This window comes from Lepidochelys kempii, chromosome 1, assembly GCF_965140285.1.
Source record: "Lepidochelys kempii isolate rLepKem1 chromosome 1, rLepKem1.hap1, whole genome shotgun sequence".
In the NCBI taxonomy this organism is placed as follows: Eukaryota; Metazoa; Chordata; order Testudines; family Cheloniidae; genus Lepidochelys; species Lepidochelys kempii.
In genome coordinates this window covers 99,537,789-99,557,052 of record NC_136380.1, presented here as the reverse complement: position 1 = coordinate 99,557,052, position 19,264 = coordinate 99,537,789, and the positions used below count along the sequence as shown (strand labels likewise).

General features: G+C 39.9%; 1 protein-coding gene across 6 annotated transcripts in view; it reads right to left on the bottom strand.

Annotated features, from left to right (window-relative positions):
• FARP1 (FERM, ARH/RhoGEF and pleckstrin domain protein 1) overlaps positions 1–19,264 on the bottom strand; it is a 343,029-nt gene that overhangs the window by 68,883 nt on the left and 254,882 nt on the right. For 4 of the 6 annotated variants that reach the window (XM_073348144.2, XM_073348154.2, XM_073348112.2 and 1 more), the window contains exons 9-13: positions 18,535–18,630; positions 17,193–17,356; positions 14,229–14,297; positions 13,296–13,371; positions 11,641–11,881 (exon numbers count right to left, since the gene is read on the bottom strand). In XM_073348144.2, coding sequence (XP_073204245.1) covers positions 11,641–11,881; positions 13,296–13,371; positions 14,229–14,297; positions 17,193–17,356; positions 18,535–18,630 — 646 coding nt within the window. The remainder of the gene's footprint in view (positions 1–11,640; positions 11,882–13,295; positions 13,372–14,228; positions 14,298–17,192; positions 17,357–18,534; positions 18,631–19,264) is intronic. The other 2 variants (XM_073348134.2, XM_073348123.2) reach the window with 1 other exon arrangement.

Here is a 19,264-nt window from a genome sequence, read left to right as displayed (position 1 = left end):
AACCAAAAAAAAAATTAATACCATGCATACACAGTTAAATGAGTTTGGCTTGACATGCTTATATAGTCATCGAGCTTGGTACTGGTTTAGCAGCCAGTAATCCCTCCAGTTGGTACAAGTCCATGCTTTATTGGTATACCGTAGTATTAGACAGTGGTGAGTGTGAAATCAGACAGTAACTGCTGCTGTTGGCCTACATCAGGGTATTCTCAAATCTTACAAACAAAGAACAAACATTACAAACTGGAGAAATACAAAGTCATGAGACATTCCTCTTTCCTAACTTTTATCTTTCCATTTTTGCATAAAAGACAGCAATAGAACAGTTTGTATAAAATTTCCTCCTTACACTTACATATAAAAAGATTAGTTTTAAAAATATGCATATGAAACAATACTAATAAATAGCTACCTACACATTCTAGTGCATCCACCCCATATAAGCTCATGCCACAGATACTGTCCATTTCAACAAGACATCTCCTCAAGACTGCAGTGATCCTGCTTAAAAGCAATTGCATATTGATTTGATCATTCTAAGTGCAGCCTTCGTTAGAAAATGTAGGGCACACCAGTTGTGTGCTCAACAGGGCCCAAGTACTCACAGTGAAGGTCACTCCCCCCCGCCCCTTTTCTGTTCTCTAACGTGGTGTGGTTTCTATTCTTGAAATCTCACAACCCAGAGATCTTGCATTGTCCAATTGTGAAATGAAGAGTGTTCTAAGAGAACAGGATCACTGTAAAAGAGGAAATAGGTATTCCCAGTACAAATAGGTATTTCTGCAGTAAAAGGACATTGAGATAGTGCTCCAAACAATGCAAGGAACAGAAGATACATCATGCTTTGAGGATAAAGACAGAACATTGAAAAGGCTTTTCCCCCCAGAGAGGTACATGCTGACAAAACAGTGCATAGAATGAAACAAAAAATGTTTCTCTTTAAACGTTATTAAACAAATGACAAAAATGAGAATGAAGTCCCCAGCAATTTTTGATTAAAAAAACGTTAATTTTGTCTATTAAGACTTTTATTTGAAAAGATACATATAGAAATCAGGAAAGGGTTGGATGAATGAAATACTGTCAAGCTTGTGAATTTTTGTTAGTGGTTCAAGTCAATTTCTCAGCAGGAAAGGTAAAAAAATAAGGAATTCAGCTAATCAAAGATTTCAAGTGCTTACTGGAAAAGCAACAGGCTTTCAGCGCTAACATTCACGGCACTAAGACAGACCTACCTTTGATCTCTTCATAAATTATCACAGGCAAAATGACAATTGCTCTCATTTGAAAGGAAACTGCTAACCTGGTTTAACAAACCAGAAAGCTTTTGTCTTGTGAAAGTATTCATGTGCCATCATCTCTTCATGTTCGATCAATGACAGCTTGAATATTACTAGTTATAGAGCTAGCTTTTGTTAGTGTGAGCTTTGATATTTTTACTGTTCTTGGGGAATCAAGTATGTTTTTTTTAAATCTAATCTCCTCTAGAGCAAAACCACCATTTTTGAAGTACTATAATGTCATATTTTTATGCACCTATGTTTTTCTTCTTTTAGTGTAATAACAACCACCTTATTTACATTTGTACTTGTTGAAATCACACCCATGAACACCCAGCTCAGCTAGGCCCAAAGGGCTTCTCAAACTTCATAAAATGTAAAAGAAAGTGCTGACTGCTTTTAATAAAAGAAATTAAACCACCCCCACACACATACTTAATCCCACATGGTTTACAGACGAAAACACAGGAATAGGATAGGGAATTAAAAAAAACACTCCTAAGAATTGCTTTATAATTAACCTAAGCGAAACTCAATGTATATCATGCCTTTGATTTTTAAGCAGAAATTCCACTTGTAAAAACAGTATCAATGGCATAATATAGCCCTGCTGTAGGAAAGGAGATTGCAGATGTCTTTGTTCATGGTTCATGGAGTGTACAGCAGACCCAGTGTCTGTTATAGATTAGTCAACAAATGTTTGCCTGCCTCTAGGTATATTTCATCGACTTTAGAAGCACATACTTTATTGAAATAGTGTAGACAACATTTCACTGGTTTAAATTCCCAATCAGTATTTCCTTCCCTTCCCGATAAAAGACAGCTTAGGCAAAATTCTTACCTGAAGTAACTTCATTAAAGTCAATGGAGTTACTAACTCCAGGAATGATTTCAGTCCCGTACCTATTTGTGAGAAAATCCAGAGTTGTCTACTTCACTGCCGGCTCCAGGAGCTGCAATGCCTTAAGCCATTTGCAATGAGAAATCCAAAACACTACTATCATTAAGGTTAGGATTTTGTCATGGTCATTTTTAGTAAAAGTCACAGACAGGTTGCGGGCAATAAACAAAAACTCACGAACGCCTGTGACCTTTGCTAAAAATAATGGTGGGGGGAGGGGACGCCCTGACTGAAGCCCAAGCAGAGGAAGAGATCCAGAGCCCCCATGCCGGGAGGGGTGTGCCCAGCACCCCCCACCAGCAGAGGCTGACAGCTCTGCCCCCAAGTGACTGAGAGCTTTGGCCCCACCACACAGGGCTGAAGTGGAAATGATCACGGAGGTCTCTGAAAGTTACGGAATCTGTGACTTCCATGACTTCGTGACATAATCTTATCCTTAACATCCTCAAGTAAGCAAAACCAATAGAGAAGGGCCATGTTCTTCCATTACTTATGCACCAACAATTTTTTATTGTAACTACTTTTAATTAGAGAAGGGTATTTTACAAACTTTTTCTTTTTTGTCAGGTGAGGCTCTACAATGTACAAAATCGCACACACCTCAGGGACTTTTCCAGACTCTTAGAGCCTGGGAGAGAAATGCATTAAGGGGAACAGAAGGTGCATAAAGAAATTACATTCTTTGAAAAGAGGAGCACATTGGAAAACTAGAAGTAACACTGGGCACCTTTAATTTATGTACATTTGAGCACAGAACCTTCTTCCCTCACATTCATTCCTCATTTCAACCAGTAACTACAATCTTACTGGTTTAAGTGGGACTAGTCTAGTACATAGGCCTTGGCCTGGTCCACTATACAGGGGTAAGTATCATCCATTATGATTACTACATATGAGCAGAGAATCCAAGGAACAATGGAAATAGTAACTGATTTTCTTCATTAAGAATAAAATTTACTTTGTTGTGAAATCATTTTTGGATATCACTACGATGCCCCAGAGTTGTTCAATCATGGCTTTTAAAATAGCTGGTTGGTCTTGCTAATGATGGAAAGGGCTATGTAAGAGCTAGGTATTATTAGTATTATTATTACTTGTTGAAAACAATTTATTAGTCAGATTTTACCCCTTTTTCTGTTGAAGAATGGTCTTTTAAAGGGTCACAATTTGCAATAATTCTTAACTGCTCAACAAGATTTGGGCCTATGGGTTTCTATGAACTGTTAGTGAGCTCTCCACTGAATATCTGATATTCAGAATCCTGGTTGCCTAAGTCACATTTTATAGTCTATTCCCTGATTCCATGTCCTATCCTTTATACACAAGAGAACTGCCTGAAGAATCATTGGGATGGTTGAATCTCTCAGGGAGACAGTGGGAAACACTTTACAGAGACACAAATTGGAAGTCAACAGGGCTAGAAAATGTTAATGTTGAAAATATTTTTCCCATCCTCTTTTGACCAAGAAATAACTTTATATTTAACTATATATAGGGACCCCTAAATTTAAAATTGAGGGAGAGGAAGAGACAGAAATCAGATTTTACAGATGTTTAGCAGATTTTACATTAAATTTTCTCTTGTCACTTTCCCACCAAATAAATGCATGTAAGAACATAAGAATGGCCATACTGGTTCAGACCAAAGGTCCATCCAGCCCAGTATCCTGTCTACCCACAGTGGCCAATGCCAGGTGCCCCAGAGGGAGTGAACCTAACAGGTAATGATCAAGTGATCTCTCTCCTGCCATCCATCTACACCCTCTCACAAACAGAGGCTAGGGACACCGTTCCTTACCCATCCTGGCTAACAGCCATTAATGGACATAACCTCTATGAATTTATCCAGTTTTCTTTTAAACCCTGTTATAGTCATAGCCGTCACAACCTCCTCAGGTTGACTGTGCACTGAGTGAAGAACTTCCTTTTATTTGTTTTAAACCTGCTACTGATTAATTTCATTTGGTGGCCATAGTTCTTATATTATGGAACAAGTAAATAACTTTTCCTTATTCACTGTCTCCATACCACTCATGATTTTATATACCTCTATCATATCCCCCCTCAGTCTCCTCTTTTCCAAGCTGAAAAGTCCTGTCCTCTTTAATCTCTCCTCATAAGGGACCCGTTCCAAAACCCTAATAATTTTAGTTGCCCTTTTCTGAACCTTTTCTAATGCCAGTATATCTTTTTTGAGATGATGGGACCACATCTGTACACAGTATTCAAGATGTGCGCATACCATGGATTTATGTAAGGGCAATAAGATATTCTCCGTCTTATTCTCTATCCCTTTTTAAATTATTCCTAACATCCCATTTACTTTTTTGACGGTTGCTGCACACTGCGTGGACATCTTCAGAGAACTATCCACGACGACTCCAAGATCTTTCTCCTGATTAGTTGTAGCTAAATTAGCCCCCAACATATTGTATGTATAGTTGGGGTTATTTCTTTCCAATGTGCATTACTTTACATTTATCCACATTAAATTTCATTTGCCATTTTGTTGCCCAATCACTTAGTTTTGTGAGATCTTTTTGAAGTTCTTCACAGTATGCTTTGGTCTTAACTATCTTGAGCAGTTTAGTATCGTCTGCAAACTTTGCCACCTCACTGTTTACCCCTTTCTCCAGATCATTTATGAATAAGCTGAAGAGGATTAGTCCTAGGACTGACCCTTGGGGAACACCATTAGTTACCCCTCTCCATTCTGAAAATTTACCATTTATTCCTACCCTTTGTTCCCTGTCTTTTAACCAGTTCTCAATCCATGAAAGGATCTTCCCTCTTATCCCATGACAACTTAATTTACATAAGAGCCTTTGGTGAGGGACCTTGTCAAAGTCTTTCTGGAACCTAAGTACACTATGTCCACTAGATCTCCCTTGTTCACGTTTGTTGACCCCCTCAAAGAACTCTAATAGATTAGTAAGACGTGATCTCCCTTTACAGAAACCAGGTTGACTTTTGCGCAACAATTTACGCTCTTCTACGTGTCTGACAATTTTATTGTTTACTATTGTTTCAACTAATTTGCCCAGTACTGACGTTAGACTTACCGGTCTGTAATTGCCAGGATCACCTCTAGAGCCCTTCTTAAATATTGGCATTACATTAGCTATCTTCCAGTCAGCTGATTTAAAGGACAGGTTACAAACCATTGTTAACAGTTCCACAATTTAACATCTGAGTTCTTTCAGAACCCTTGGATGAATGCCATCTGGTCCTGGTGACTTGTTACTGTTAAGTTTCTCAATTAATTCCAAAACCTCCTCTAGTGACACTTGACACTCAACTGACACTTCAATCTGTGACAATTCTTCAGATTTGTCACCTACAAAAGATGGCTCAGGTTTGGGAATCTCCCTATCATCCTCAGCCGTGAAGACTAAAGCAAAGAATTCATTTAGTTTCTCTGTGATTACTTTATCGTCTTTAAGTGCTCCTTTTGTATCTCAATCGTCCAGGGGCTCCACCGGTTGTTTAGCAGGCTTCCTGCTTCTGATGTACTTAAAAAACATTTTGTTATTACCTTGCATAAATGTAGAGACGAAACTGTTTATACCTTGTATAAATGGAGAGACCAAACAAGCACTTGCAGCATGACTACTATTGCTCCTCCAGCACAAATATGATTGTTTGCACAAATGAAAGTTGCTCCCCAAACATCTGGGCAAAGAAACATGGATGTTCATGATAAATGGCCCTGGAGCAGTCACATCAAATCATGAGTCACATTTAGTGAACTAACTGACAAATACGTTTCCACTTTTTGTTTGTTTCTAACAGTTATGATCTGTTCTGGCAAACGCGACAATGTTCCAAAAGAAAGTGTTATAATAATTTACTGCCTTAATTTCATATCATCTCTAAGCTTTTAGAAAATTTATAAGTTTGGCTGAATTTTCTGAATTACGGAAACGTTACTTCTCATAATGGTTATCATGAGTCAATTTTCCATTTGATCCCAGCTCACATAAAGTAAGCATAAAACACAAGCAAACAGAAATCGTTTTAGTCAGTTGTATGTTCACATTTTTCATATGTATGAAGTACAATTAGGGATTTGATGAATTTCCTTTGCAATTTATATTTGATGTACATCATAATGTTGAATGTGACAATAAGCTTTAGGCGCATATGAACAATACAATGGATGAGCTGCAGCAGAAGCAGCCATATCAGTTCACACAGGGGTGAAATTGGATAGTACAATTTCATTTCAGGAGATCATCCTGAGAAAATGGGCCACTCTGCCGTTTATGAGGAATACGTATTTGTTAGGTGCAGAATGTGGACCAGTTTAAATCAAATTCAGTGCAGCCTGACTATCCAGCTCTCAGGGTATGTCTACGCTGGAGCTGGAGGTGCAAGTTCAGCTTGAGGAGATATACCAGTGCAAGCTCTGATCCAGTTAGTGTGCTAAAAAAAGCAGTGTAACCATGACTACAGGGATGATGAGATGGACTAGCTGCCCCATACCTAGGGTCTCAGATGTGCTCATGCAGGTGGCTAGTACATCCCACCGCCTACACCGTCACAGTTACACTGCTGTTTTTAGTCCAAGTGCCATCACACCTACTGTGGGTACATGTACCCAAGCTGGAAATAGCACTGCGGGCTCCAGTGAAGACAGTCTCACGGTCCCTGCAGTTATCCAAAGCTCAATGTTATCCTAAGCAAAGTCATGGCTCCTACATCAATTTGTTTTAATGAAATGAGCCAAACTTATTCAATGATACCCAGGTCTTCCAGGTAAACTAAGTTTTACTAAATGCTGATTTCCAAAGAAACTAAGGAAAAAATATCCCCAACAGTATCCAGTATATAGGAGAAATGGAGAAATCTTTTCCCAATAAATAGTTAGTGAATGGCTATGTGTGGTCAAGTCCTTAGAGAAACAGACTAGTAGACAGAACTCCATTCTATTCCTAACTCTGCCACTGTCTCTTAGTCCCTCTATTCACAATGACTCACTGGATAAATCACTAACGTCTCTCTGTGCTTCAGTTTCCCCATCTAATATTCACGGGGGTGTCCTGACGCTTAATTAATTATTATGAATAAAGATGAAAGGTATAGAAGTGTGAACTGTAAGTATTATGGTACCATGAGTAATTTAGATGGGTGACATTCCAGAACCCACTGAAAAAGCTGAGAAGTATTAAACCATTTACTGTGACTACAAACAACATGTACAACAGCATTAGGCCAGAGGTAGACTCACAGAGTCCACAGCTGACTTGCAGATTAATCAGCATCTCACATGATTGATACTGACCATTGTCTTTCTTAACTTTGGCATTTTGGGTAAAGAACAAGAGTTTATACCAGTTGACTTGCAATCTTCAGCCTCTTTCCCCCTCACAACCTACTGTTCTTTTTCCCCAGTACCCTTTTGCATTGGTCCCACAGAAACCACCCACAGCTAAATTGTGATGGGCCCCTGGTTTTATACGATATTATTCGCTGGGACAGCTCTGTTTAAATTCCTGGCAAGTCCCCAGATACAAGTAGTGTGTTTGAGGGAAAAATCTGACCCATACACAGGTTTTAATTCAATGCTTGTCTAATGTTGTTAAATGGCATTGCAGGGGCCATATAGACAACTACCGGAGTGATTCAGTTTAAATTAAACGATTGCCTATGGAATTAATTAAAGCTACTTCTGCAAACTGAAGTAATTCTTAGTGTATATTTAAAAAAAACTAAATACATATAGTACTGTCAGATAAAAGGAAACGGTTGAAGAGAAATTTTGAACTCCATGTTGTTTGGAACAATCTTAAAAGGAAAAGGTGAAGAAAAAAATCCAGATACATTTCATTTAGCTACTAACCTATCTCTTAAGCTGTCAATATTTCCAGGCTACTAGAGCTACTTTCACAACTATGGTGTAAAATAACATAACCATTTTCTTTGTAGAAATGTCAAGATAGTAAAAGTGGTCATTAAGGTTGTATTTGTGACGACAGAAAATAGCATATGTGTAAACATTACCCTGTAAGATCTGATTTTTGCTTATCTCCAAACAACATGAAATCTAGTAACTTTTTATAAATATGGAAGAGTGGGGTGGGGGGAGAGAAAACCTTTTGTAGTGATAAACACCCATTTTTTCATGGTCTGTGTGTATAAAAACATCTTCTGTATTTTCCACGGAATGCATCCGATGAAGTGAGCCGTAGCTCATGAAAGCTTATGCTCAAATAAAATGGCTAGTCTCTAAGGTGCCACAAGTCCTCCTTTTCATCTTGGGAGTTCATTACTTGATCTTTAGACATAAGGCTACCAAAGCAACTAATGCATGTCCAATTTGCCATTACTCTACTGCATAGTACAAAGCAGTACAAATGCCAACAAGAAACTCATATGCACACAAGATCCACACCGACAATTTTCTACACAATGGACTTCATTTACCTATATAACATCTTAAATACACAAAAGTTGAAGGCAGTCAAGTTACAGCTATTCTAAGTCCAAAAAAGGACAACTTTCTTTAAGGACGATATACAAGCAAGCTTTTCCCTCAGCATTATCAGTCTGCAGTTTCTAGATTCAAATCTTCAACCACACAGCCACAGGAACCATCACTCCAGGCCACCGGCCATTATGACACCACTTCCTAAAGAAGTGCTTCAACTTCACTTATGTCTACAGCTGAGGGGCACCCATTACTAAAAAAAGAGGAACCAATAAACTAAGGAACCGGGACAGAATAAAACTCCTTATTTACACAAGGCTACAGGCTACTGAAATAAAAGGTGAAATATATTTCTAAACTACGGTAAATTGGTATTAAAATATCCTTCACTCATATTAAACACTTGTTAAAATATGTTTTGATCAAGGCATTAGAAAAATTATAAAACCTTTCCCTGTTTTCCTTGTTTTATAAAAATTGAAAACAAGATTCTGAAATTGACTGCCTAGATTAAAAAAACCCTTGTCTCATCACTATTCAAGTGGGGACATAAATGTTTGTGACTCGCACAGTTCAGCTGAAACTTCTGCCAGACTAAATTTATTTATTTCCCTCCCTCCACCAAGAACATTTAATGATAAAAGTAAGGCTATTGGTAGGGTGAAGAGCATATCCTGTCTCATGAGAGTAGTTATCTCAGGCTAGCTGCTGTATAGTACGTCGTCTTAAAATTTTCTTAGTTATGTAAGAGCTACTGATTTATTGTTTTTGGATAGATACTTAAGATCTAAAATGTTTTAATCTGTGAAACAAAAGTTTTCACAGACTTATCCCCTCTCTGTGCACACAACAAATGACGCTATTCTATGTACAGTACAACACATTTGAAGGCAGTCAGTCTGGGGGTGGGGAGGCTGGCTCCATGAAGATAAAATGTCTTGGTCCCTAACACACAATAAAAAAATTGATAAGAGCCATTACCATATATTGGCAGTATTACAAATAATTAAGCTACCACAAAATAACTAGATCTTGCTCAGATGAACGTTTGTTTCCTACTCATGGAAAAAAAAACCTTGATATTGCTATGTATCATGATGCTGATAAAATAAAGGAAAGGAAAAATGCAAACAACAGTACTGCAAACATGCTTTGTAACATGCTTGTGAAGGACGTGGTTGCTGCCTTTCAGAAAAGGCAATCCATGCTACTCTTAATCAGTGCCACTTTCATCAAGATTCTTCACTTAAATCACATCTTTAGTCTCTTCCTCTGTCTTTCAGGGTGAGGAGGAGAAGGAATTCTAGAATCTATGTCTCCAGATATGACAAACTGTATAACCCACTAAATAAAAAGCCAAAGCTGCAACAGTTCCTGTACATGGATAATTTGTACCCTTACCTCAGCAATTAACATGTGTTAGAAGATCAGCCAAACGATGTAATTCTTGCTATAAAAAGGATTTGTTAACCTTGTTCAAGGTTTCACTAAGACTTGATCCTGAATATCAAGTTTCCTGCATTTGACTGTAAATTAAATGTCACCCCTAACCCTACGAGGCACTGAAGAGCAGCTCTCCTTATATGGGAGAAAAAAAATCATTTGACTCGTATAAAAGAGCACAATGCGCCTACTGTGATTTCATTTATATTTTTCCAAAATAAGCACTCAATTGTCACAGAAACCACCATACCTACCCTACATGTGACTTTATATAAAGAACAGTCAAGTGTATACTTTCTATCTAATTATAACATACCACAAAGATAACCAAATTAATAATGGTTCTTCTCCTTCCACCCTTCCGAGAAGATACAACATTTTTGTTAGGCTTCCATTGCAACCTATTCTTATTACTACACCTCTTGCATATCCTCCCTCCTTCTAAACAGCACGCTTAGTGCATTTGTACAAAATACTTGTCATCAGCCCCCAGAAGACCAGATCATTCTCACAAGTAACCACCATATAAATGGTCTCAGTCTAAAACTGGAACTCAGGCTCAGGTTCCTAGCAGCTAAAGACATGCACACTATCTTCATCACCAAGACCAACAGACACATCTTCCTCTACCTCTTCATCTAGCTGAAGGCTGCCAAAGGAGTATTTATTCCTAGGTATAGGAGAGGAGCTCAGCACTATGGGATTTCCAAACACAAGAGGGTGAGTAAATGGGTTGACTATTTCTGAGTCTGAATCACTGGACTCTGTTCCACTGCTGGTGGAGCCCTCCATCATTTGGATGGCAGCCATATGATCCACCATGCCACTGGCATAGAAAGACTGCATGACTGGACTCTGCTTTGACTGTCCAGTACCTGACACCCCATTTGCCATCATTTTGCCTTCTAAAGGAACCGTTTTAACAAGCCCCCCTTTACAATGTCTCTCTGATCTGTATTCCTGACCTGGCATTGAGGACACCTGACTCAGGATAAATGGGTCGGTTTCTGACTTGTTACGGGCATTTTGCATTTTTTGCAAACGAGGCCTTTGCAAACCCGGAGAACATATGCCATACCCAGGGCAGCTACAGGCATGAATATCTTCCTCATCACTCCTAGCCCTGCACTCATAGCCATTCTCTGAGACATAGCTCTGAGAGCCAGTTCTATTCAAACTCATGTTAGGACTTGACCCTTTGCTACTGGGTGGCAGTGGAGTGGCCAACGGACTACGGCTGTCAGGGCCCCTAAACAGTTCGTCAACCAGTGAGCTGTGCCTTGGCATTCTGGGGCTCCCACCAACATAGAAGGACATATTAGCTGGGTTATCATCAATAGACTCTTCAGTGTCATGTTGGGAAATCTTTATAGAGGCTGAGGAATCCCTATATCTAGTTCTATTACGATTTTCATCTCTACAGAGAATATAGGCACCACTGGTCAAATCACCCTCATAATTGTCATTTGTTTGGGAATGTGACCAGGTTATTTGTCCTCTGAGAAGGTCATACTCGCTATCTACATCACTGCAGTCAATAAAAGGAATTGAGGTGCTGCTGCCACGAGCAGCCCTGGATGCTGGACCTGTGCTTGGTTGTTGTGACTGAGATCTAGTCTGCTGTGTCCTGTCCTTAACGACCTCCTCCTCTTCCTCCATTGTCACCATCGCCGCTCCATCCACCTTTCCACCTTCCTTAGGGCTCTTCTTCAGGGAAGGGCTCCTGCGCTGTCCAACATCTTCCGCTGAAGCTTTCAGTTCCTTCCCTTGCCGGCAGCTCTGCACCACTGGGGAATCTGCATCATCTGCAAATGTAAAGCTACAGCTCTGGAAAGAGAAAGACAGAAGAGAAAAAAAGAGGGGAGATCATTAAGAAGGAAAAATCTCAGTGCCTGCTCACAATAAAAGCACCAGAATCATGCCCTGTAACTTATAGGTCCCATGTAGGACTCTCCTGACAACAGAGCTGGTAACTCATACTTTAAAAAACATGGAAGCCTCCAAGCATGAAGAGTAGATGATGGATCAGGAAAGAACATGAGCTAAGCATTGGAGAAAAAGGAAATAAATGGGCAAAAAGTTTTATAGATTATTGCAATTTATGATGATACAACACATGTGGGCAATAACCAGCATTATACAAACACCAGCATACCTGCACTACTTAAAGAAGCCAGACTGGCAAAGGAGATGAATATCAAAAATGTTAAATTCAGTGCAGCCCAATTGCATACAAGAACAAAACTCCCAGAGTAGGTTTGTGGGCAACCCCACATTCAGCTGGTGGAGCAGTCCCTACCACTAGTCAAAGGACTGTCTTCATTCCAGGCAGTACACATCCAGTGCTTTGCTCCCTCTGTCTAATTTGGTGTTAAAAATATTAAGGTATCTTTTGAATGGACTACAAATTGTACCTTTCCTGAGTTCATTAGAACAGCTTGCAATGATGGTATGATTCTATAGGCAACCAATACAAATTGCTAAGGCAAGCCAAAGGTTGCGCAGGTAGAAGTTTGCGGGCCACTTTAAATATATTAACCAGGCAGCTTGCACCTGCCACTTCTGCTTTGAACAGCAGCCATTTACTGTTAATAGAAACAAAACTAATGCTTGCGATCTACCAAAGATAATAACGTATGAATTCTTAACTGAAATTCCTCTCAGGTCAACACAACAGAACTTCTTGTCAAGGACAAATGAAATTCTGCTATCACTGACCTCTGGAAAAAACTCATTCCTTCACTCGGGGCAACCAGGAGCAGAAATCTCGGAACCTGAGAAGGGTTCTTCACATTTTTGGCAATGGCATCAGTTCACCAGGCTGAGAGCTCGACTGTGCCAGGTAGTCCCTACTACTTGCGCCTTCCCATCCTTTCTGTGCATTTTAACCCACCGTGGGGATAAGGCTGCTTCAAACACATGCTCTGCAGACCTTTTAGTCTTGCTGTATTGTAGGTTAATGTGCTCAGAACTGAATGGCAAATGGGCACCAGAGACACATAATGGACCAGCCATGATAAGGAGTGGGAATTCCAGATCCCGAGTTACAAAATCCTGAAGTATTAGAATGGATAGACCTACCAGTGATTTGGAATCACTGTACCAGGGTATTTGAATCTTTAAAATAGGTTAGATATAAGAAAAAGAATGCCCATGTAGTTTTAAATTAAACTCCTCTAATTAGTAATTCAACAGGAAATGCTTAAAGCAAATCAGACTGGGTTTCATCAACATTACTGACTTGTTTTGGCACCTCTGAATGCTGTTCTGAAGGTTGTGTAGTCAGACTCCTGATGGAACGAATCTTGCTGTGTTTCCTGAGAGAAATCACATTAAGAAGTTAAAGCCATATACATGTTTTCATAAATAATCAGCAGCAGTCACTTCCTTAAGAAACAAAGGCACCAAACGGCAGCTTTATAAATGTTTGCCTTGAAACAGATTCACATTCTTTCTTTTAGTAAAATTTAAATGGAGAATGTTTTATATAAACACCATAAAAGAGAATGTAGGCCACTGAAGCAGAAATCTTCCATCACCAGAACATGAGTCATAACACAAACTGTTGCCAGGTTCATTGTACATTTCAGCAGTGACTTTAAACTCACCAGGACTCAGAATAATTCAAAGAGAATTGGCACTGCCAAGTTAGAAGCCTTCCCCTGACAGCTTTCAATTAACAACCACTGGTTAGTTGGGCCAATTAAAGCTACTTATCCCCTTAATCCTCAGGAGTACGTTATTATTAAAAAAATTGAATCCTTTTCTATTTATGCAGATTAATCACATCCCACACTAAAGGGCCTGATATTCACTGAGTCTGAGGGGAAGTTATCTGTCAGTGGGATATGCAATGCTGAAAAGTATCCAGCCTATTAATTGAGTTACAAGCCCATAACAACCGCAGCAATTTGATCAAGTTTCACAGGGCTGGCTGGAGGCTGGGGTGGCCCCTAGTTTAATTTACAGAAATCTCAGGGTGGCACTAACTTATGCCTGATGGTAACCGACCCCTAGGGACCATTATGCCAATGACGGTTTGCTGAACCAACATAAAGGGGACTTTGCATAGGCCAGAGTCAGGGCCCAGCAGTATAATTAACTGGTAAGCTCTAATGGTCCCAAATTCAATAGCATTAGAAAAATTAGACCAGCTCAGTAATCCTTCTCTCACCTTTCAAATTGCACTTTCTTGTGTCCTCCTTCTTTAACGTAGTCAAGAACCTGCTTCTGAGTCCGGCCACTGTAACAAAACCACACTTAAGCCACCAGTCTAAGGTATTACATTTGTTAATGTTTAATACAAATAATCAGAGCAGATTTACTATGTAACTTTTCATTTCTATGGCATAAAGTTGTGAACCATCTTTTGTATCATAAATGCACATTGGTCTGCAGGGAGTTTGATTTAACCATATAGTCAGTGATAACCGATTCATGCGGTCCATATTCTCATTTCATCACCCACTACCAACCTTAGAGGTGCACCTAAGCAGCCAGGCATGCCGGTGTGCAGTTTTAGATACTGTATCCCATGAACTCATAGTAAACCACAACACAATTATTTCTACTAGAAGCATTAACTCACATTTCACAATAAGAATGCAATGGATCTCATTGTACATCCATGGATAAAATGTCACTTGCATTTTTTTGCCATGAAAATAGTTTTAGCTAGATAAACTACAGACCATTTTACCACTGCCTAAATTCAACTGTGCCTCCTTTATGCTGAATTATGTTACTGGGAAGTCACCAAAGATAAAGGCAAGAAAGAGAGATTTCAACTCTCCTCCTATGAAAAAATGTATCTGAATCATTTCTGCAAGTTAAATTTCAGTCTTACCTCTATTAACTGGTGTCAGTAAACATTGGTACTGTATGAAGGATAGTGGAAATACATTTCAGGATTCAACTGTTGATCTTAAAGACATTTAACTATAGGTACAAACATTTTCTGCAGATTCAGCCTTACATGGATTTCAAGCCTTGCTCTTATATATTCCATAAAAAGGGAGCCAATGCCAAATATTGATACAGTGTATGGACATGAATACCAGAAGAAAAAGAAAGCAATAGGATTTACACTCAGTTAGAAATGCATATCCTACACCCTGGAGAATGTCCAGTGAGGAACAAAAATCTCCATACTTGTTCGAGCTGTCAATTGGCCAAACTACAGCAAGGCCTACTGCAACAATGAAGATCAACACTTTTCCTAGACTGAACTCAGCAGAGATCACAGTGAGAGACATGAAATCAGCACATGGCTCCACTCCAAACTATGTGCATGTTTAATTTAGTATGTTGAGAATGTCTACAATTTTTTCCATTTACTATAGCAGTAATTAAATCCAACAATTTAGACTGCAGTTTCTGTCTCCCACACCAAGACCTCCAGGTCCTTCCATGTCACCTACTTTAATTTTCAGACCCAGAAAGGAAAGTTGGCAGAGACAGGAGAGACATATCAACATGACTACCTACCTCTATGAGTCCACTGGTGTCTCTGATTTGGTAGTATTTTGAACTCACTTTGCACAGGTGTAAATGACCTAACAAGATGCAGTTAGTGGAAAATCAGGCCCGATAGGATTCAAACAGCTTTACACGGGAGATGCTGCGAAGAGTCTAGCCAGCAGTGTACATAAGCAGCAGTGACACATCAGCATTTTTGTACACCGAGGCCTCGTGTGCACTAAAAAAGGTTTGCCAGTACAGCCATACAGATATATAGCTATATTAGCAAACCCTCCTAGTGTAGATGCAACTTATACCTGCAAAAAAAGAGGTTTTGCCAGTATAGCTTATACCAGTTCCCTGAATGAAATAAGCTATACTGGTAAAAGGACTTTTATGCCGGTATAGCTACATTTATGCGAGGGCTTTTGCTGGTATAAAAATTATTTTAAAAAAATTACTACACCAGCAAAGTTTTACGTTTAGACCTGGTCTGAGGGTGAATTTCGGTCTCTGTTAGCCTCCTTACAGGCATGAAGGGTCAAGCATGCAGAAGAAACACTGCATTTAAATAGCACGTGGGTGCAATTGTCAGACTGCAGGAGGGCCAAGCAAGGAAAATCCACTCCTCTTGTGATCTGCAGAGCAGAACTCTCTCCCTGGGAGCATGAAGGGCACTGTTGACAAATCACAGGAGGTAGCACTAGCGGGCCTGTCTGGTGCACAGATGGATTGTGGGGGTTGGGGTGGAACAAGTGCAATGGACACTATTGACTTCTTTTCACCATACCCTTTAGCAGCGTTCCCTCTAATTCAGTGGTTCTCAAACTTTTGTACTGGTGACCCCTTTCACATAGCAAGCCTTTGAGTGCGACCTCCCTAATAAATTAAAAACACTTTTTTATATATTTAACACCATTACAAATGCTGAAGGCAAAGCAGGGTTTGGGGTGGAGGCTGACAGCTCGCGACCCCCCACATAATAACCTCACGACCCCCTGAGGGATCCCGACCCCCAGTTTGAAAACCCCTGCATCTAATTTTTCCCACAAATGTACAGAATGAATTTTGTTAAGTGCACCAATATGGAGGTGGTGCGTGACACGTCACCTCCATATTGGTGCACATAGCAAAATTCATGTGGTGGGGTTGGGGCCGAGGCGTTCGGAGTGTGGGAGAGGGCTCAGGGCTGAGGCAGAGGGTTGGGGTGCAGGGAGGGGGACGAGTAGGGAAGAGGCGGGAAGAGGGTGGAGCGGGAGAGAGAAGAGGCGGGGCAGGGACTTGGAGGCCTGGGGCGGGGGGGTCATGCACCCCCCAGCTACAGGGGAAGTTGGCACCTACAGTGTGCCCCTCCCCTGGCCGCGGCAGGGCGGGTTCCCTGAGCACTGCGTGGTGCTAAATAGGCTGCTGCATAGCCACGCAGCTTACAAGGAACTTAGCCCTTTAGGAGCAACTTTCCATCACCTACTGTAAGGGGAATTTAGACTTTTATTCCACAGCTTCCCATGCATTACTATGGTTGTTACTCTGGTTGAACAGGTGGGTTAGCAATCATAAAGCAACAGTTTGCAACGCCAAAGAAAAAACATTAAAGATCTAGGATTAAAGTAAGGACAATGTGATTTTAATAGCGGAGAGGAACAATAGCAGGAGACAGAAAGGGGAAAATAGGTCTTACCTGAACCTAAATGATGAACCTCTAGTAAAAAGAACAGGTTTAGGCTTTGGCTTGGGCTCCTCAAAAAGCCTGAAAAAGGCATGGTGTTCTACACAGATCTTCCAGAAAGATTTGCAAAAATCCCGACTGGCCATCAGGAATTCCAAGGTGTCCTGGAATGAATTCTAAAAGATGTAATAGCATTATTTACACATGAGTGAGCAAATGAGAGAGCAAGACACTGGACATATACACTGATGCTATGCTACAAATTCTCTCTCCTGACTCACTGGTCTCCTGGCCCAAGGAGCCCTCTCATTCATCGCAACAACCTCCTATATACTCTTAGCAGGACTAACAAAGAGCAATTCCCCACAGTTTTTCCTGTTGTCTCATGTAACAGACCTATTACAAGGCTCCTCAAATTATTTTAAGAATGCAGTATACTAAATCAGAATAACTTGTGCTTTCTCCTCATTCTAGTTTATATTTCCACCCGCTGACACTTTACCATCCTGTGACATCCAGCCAGGAAAGAACAAATGGATTTTACTGAATGGCAGCAGCATCCATATTTCTTTGAAGCACAGTGCCTGAACAAGACATACAAATATAAACTACAGTAACTTTTCTGAACTGCCATTTTAAAAGGCATGTCTTGCGGGAAGCCCTTCAACTAGCTTAACGGGTCCTTTCCCTTTCCTGAGAAGCATTTAATCATTTCTGCTTCCCTACTCCTGCTTTAAATCTTTTCATTTGATTTGATACCAGCCTCAGAACATTTGTTTTGTGCACTATTACAATATACGTGACAGGATATCTCTCGGAACTAAGAGTCCCATCAATCAGAAACACAGCTTGGGAATGGAGATCTGCTGACCATTCCCAGTACCATGGCAAAAGCACTCCATCTTAGGAAACTGAAGATCACAACTGCACACCACAGCAAAGGTGCGTATTCCCATAGTTAAACATCACTATCTCATCGATCTGAGGTTAATTATTAAGAGCGTGCACTACACAGAGTTCACCAGCTTTAACAGGAAGCCTCACCTACTCAGCATGGCATCGAGACAAACATTTTAGTACGTGGAGCCACAGCCATGGAAATACTTGATATCTTTCATGGACGTTCGGTTCTTAGCTTCTCCGTTGAATCTGCCCAACGTGGATGTCAATTTTAAGATGGACACGAAAGAAAACGTAATCAAGGCACTAGCCCCAGAGATAAGTGTAAATGACCAATTAAAAAAAATACCGTTGATTACAAGCCAGGCCACTCAAACATCTATTTTGTCTCCCTCTAGGAATTTACCAGAGAACCTCTATCCTCAAATTTCTTTGAAGAATATCAAGGACTTACATTCACATCAGGCCGTAGCTTGATAAGAAAACGCTTCCTCTTGAAGCTCAGCTTTCGAACCTTAGCCCAGTTGAAGGCATTAATCTTGGTGTGACCCTAAAGATGACAAACCAAGTGAAGTCATGTTATAGATTAAATGAAGAGTTTAAGTATTCCAAGCATGCATCTGTAAGGTAAATTTGACAGATATCAAAAGTACTTTTGCATAATCACCGTTTAAAATGTATTTGCTTGTAATGGTGCTATTACTAATTGTTTAGGCTCCAAATCCATAAACACTTACACACATTCTCAATTTAAGAACATGAGTAATTCCACTGAACCCAAGTACTTAGAGTTAAGAACATGCATAAATGATTACAGGATTGGGTGCCTTATATTGCAGTAGTACCTACATACCCCAGCGAGGATCAGTGTCCCCAGGTCGACCCAGTCTGCCCAGATGATGTTACAGTACGATCTTATTAAATGTTTTACTGTATAAGTTATCAGAGAATTTTAAAAACTATTCCATTCCTCACACACTACAGAAACTTCCAAACTCTATTTTTATCTGATCAGTAAAATCAGCATCCCTTTAAATATCTGGAACAAAAATGCAGAAGTAAGCAGTAGCAGTATTAATCTTTAACATATACTCATACAAGTAAAAGGAAAATATATAAATTACTTGATGGTGTTTATCTGATGAGCCAAAAAAATGTCTTTTAACAGTGCTCAGGAGCAATAT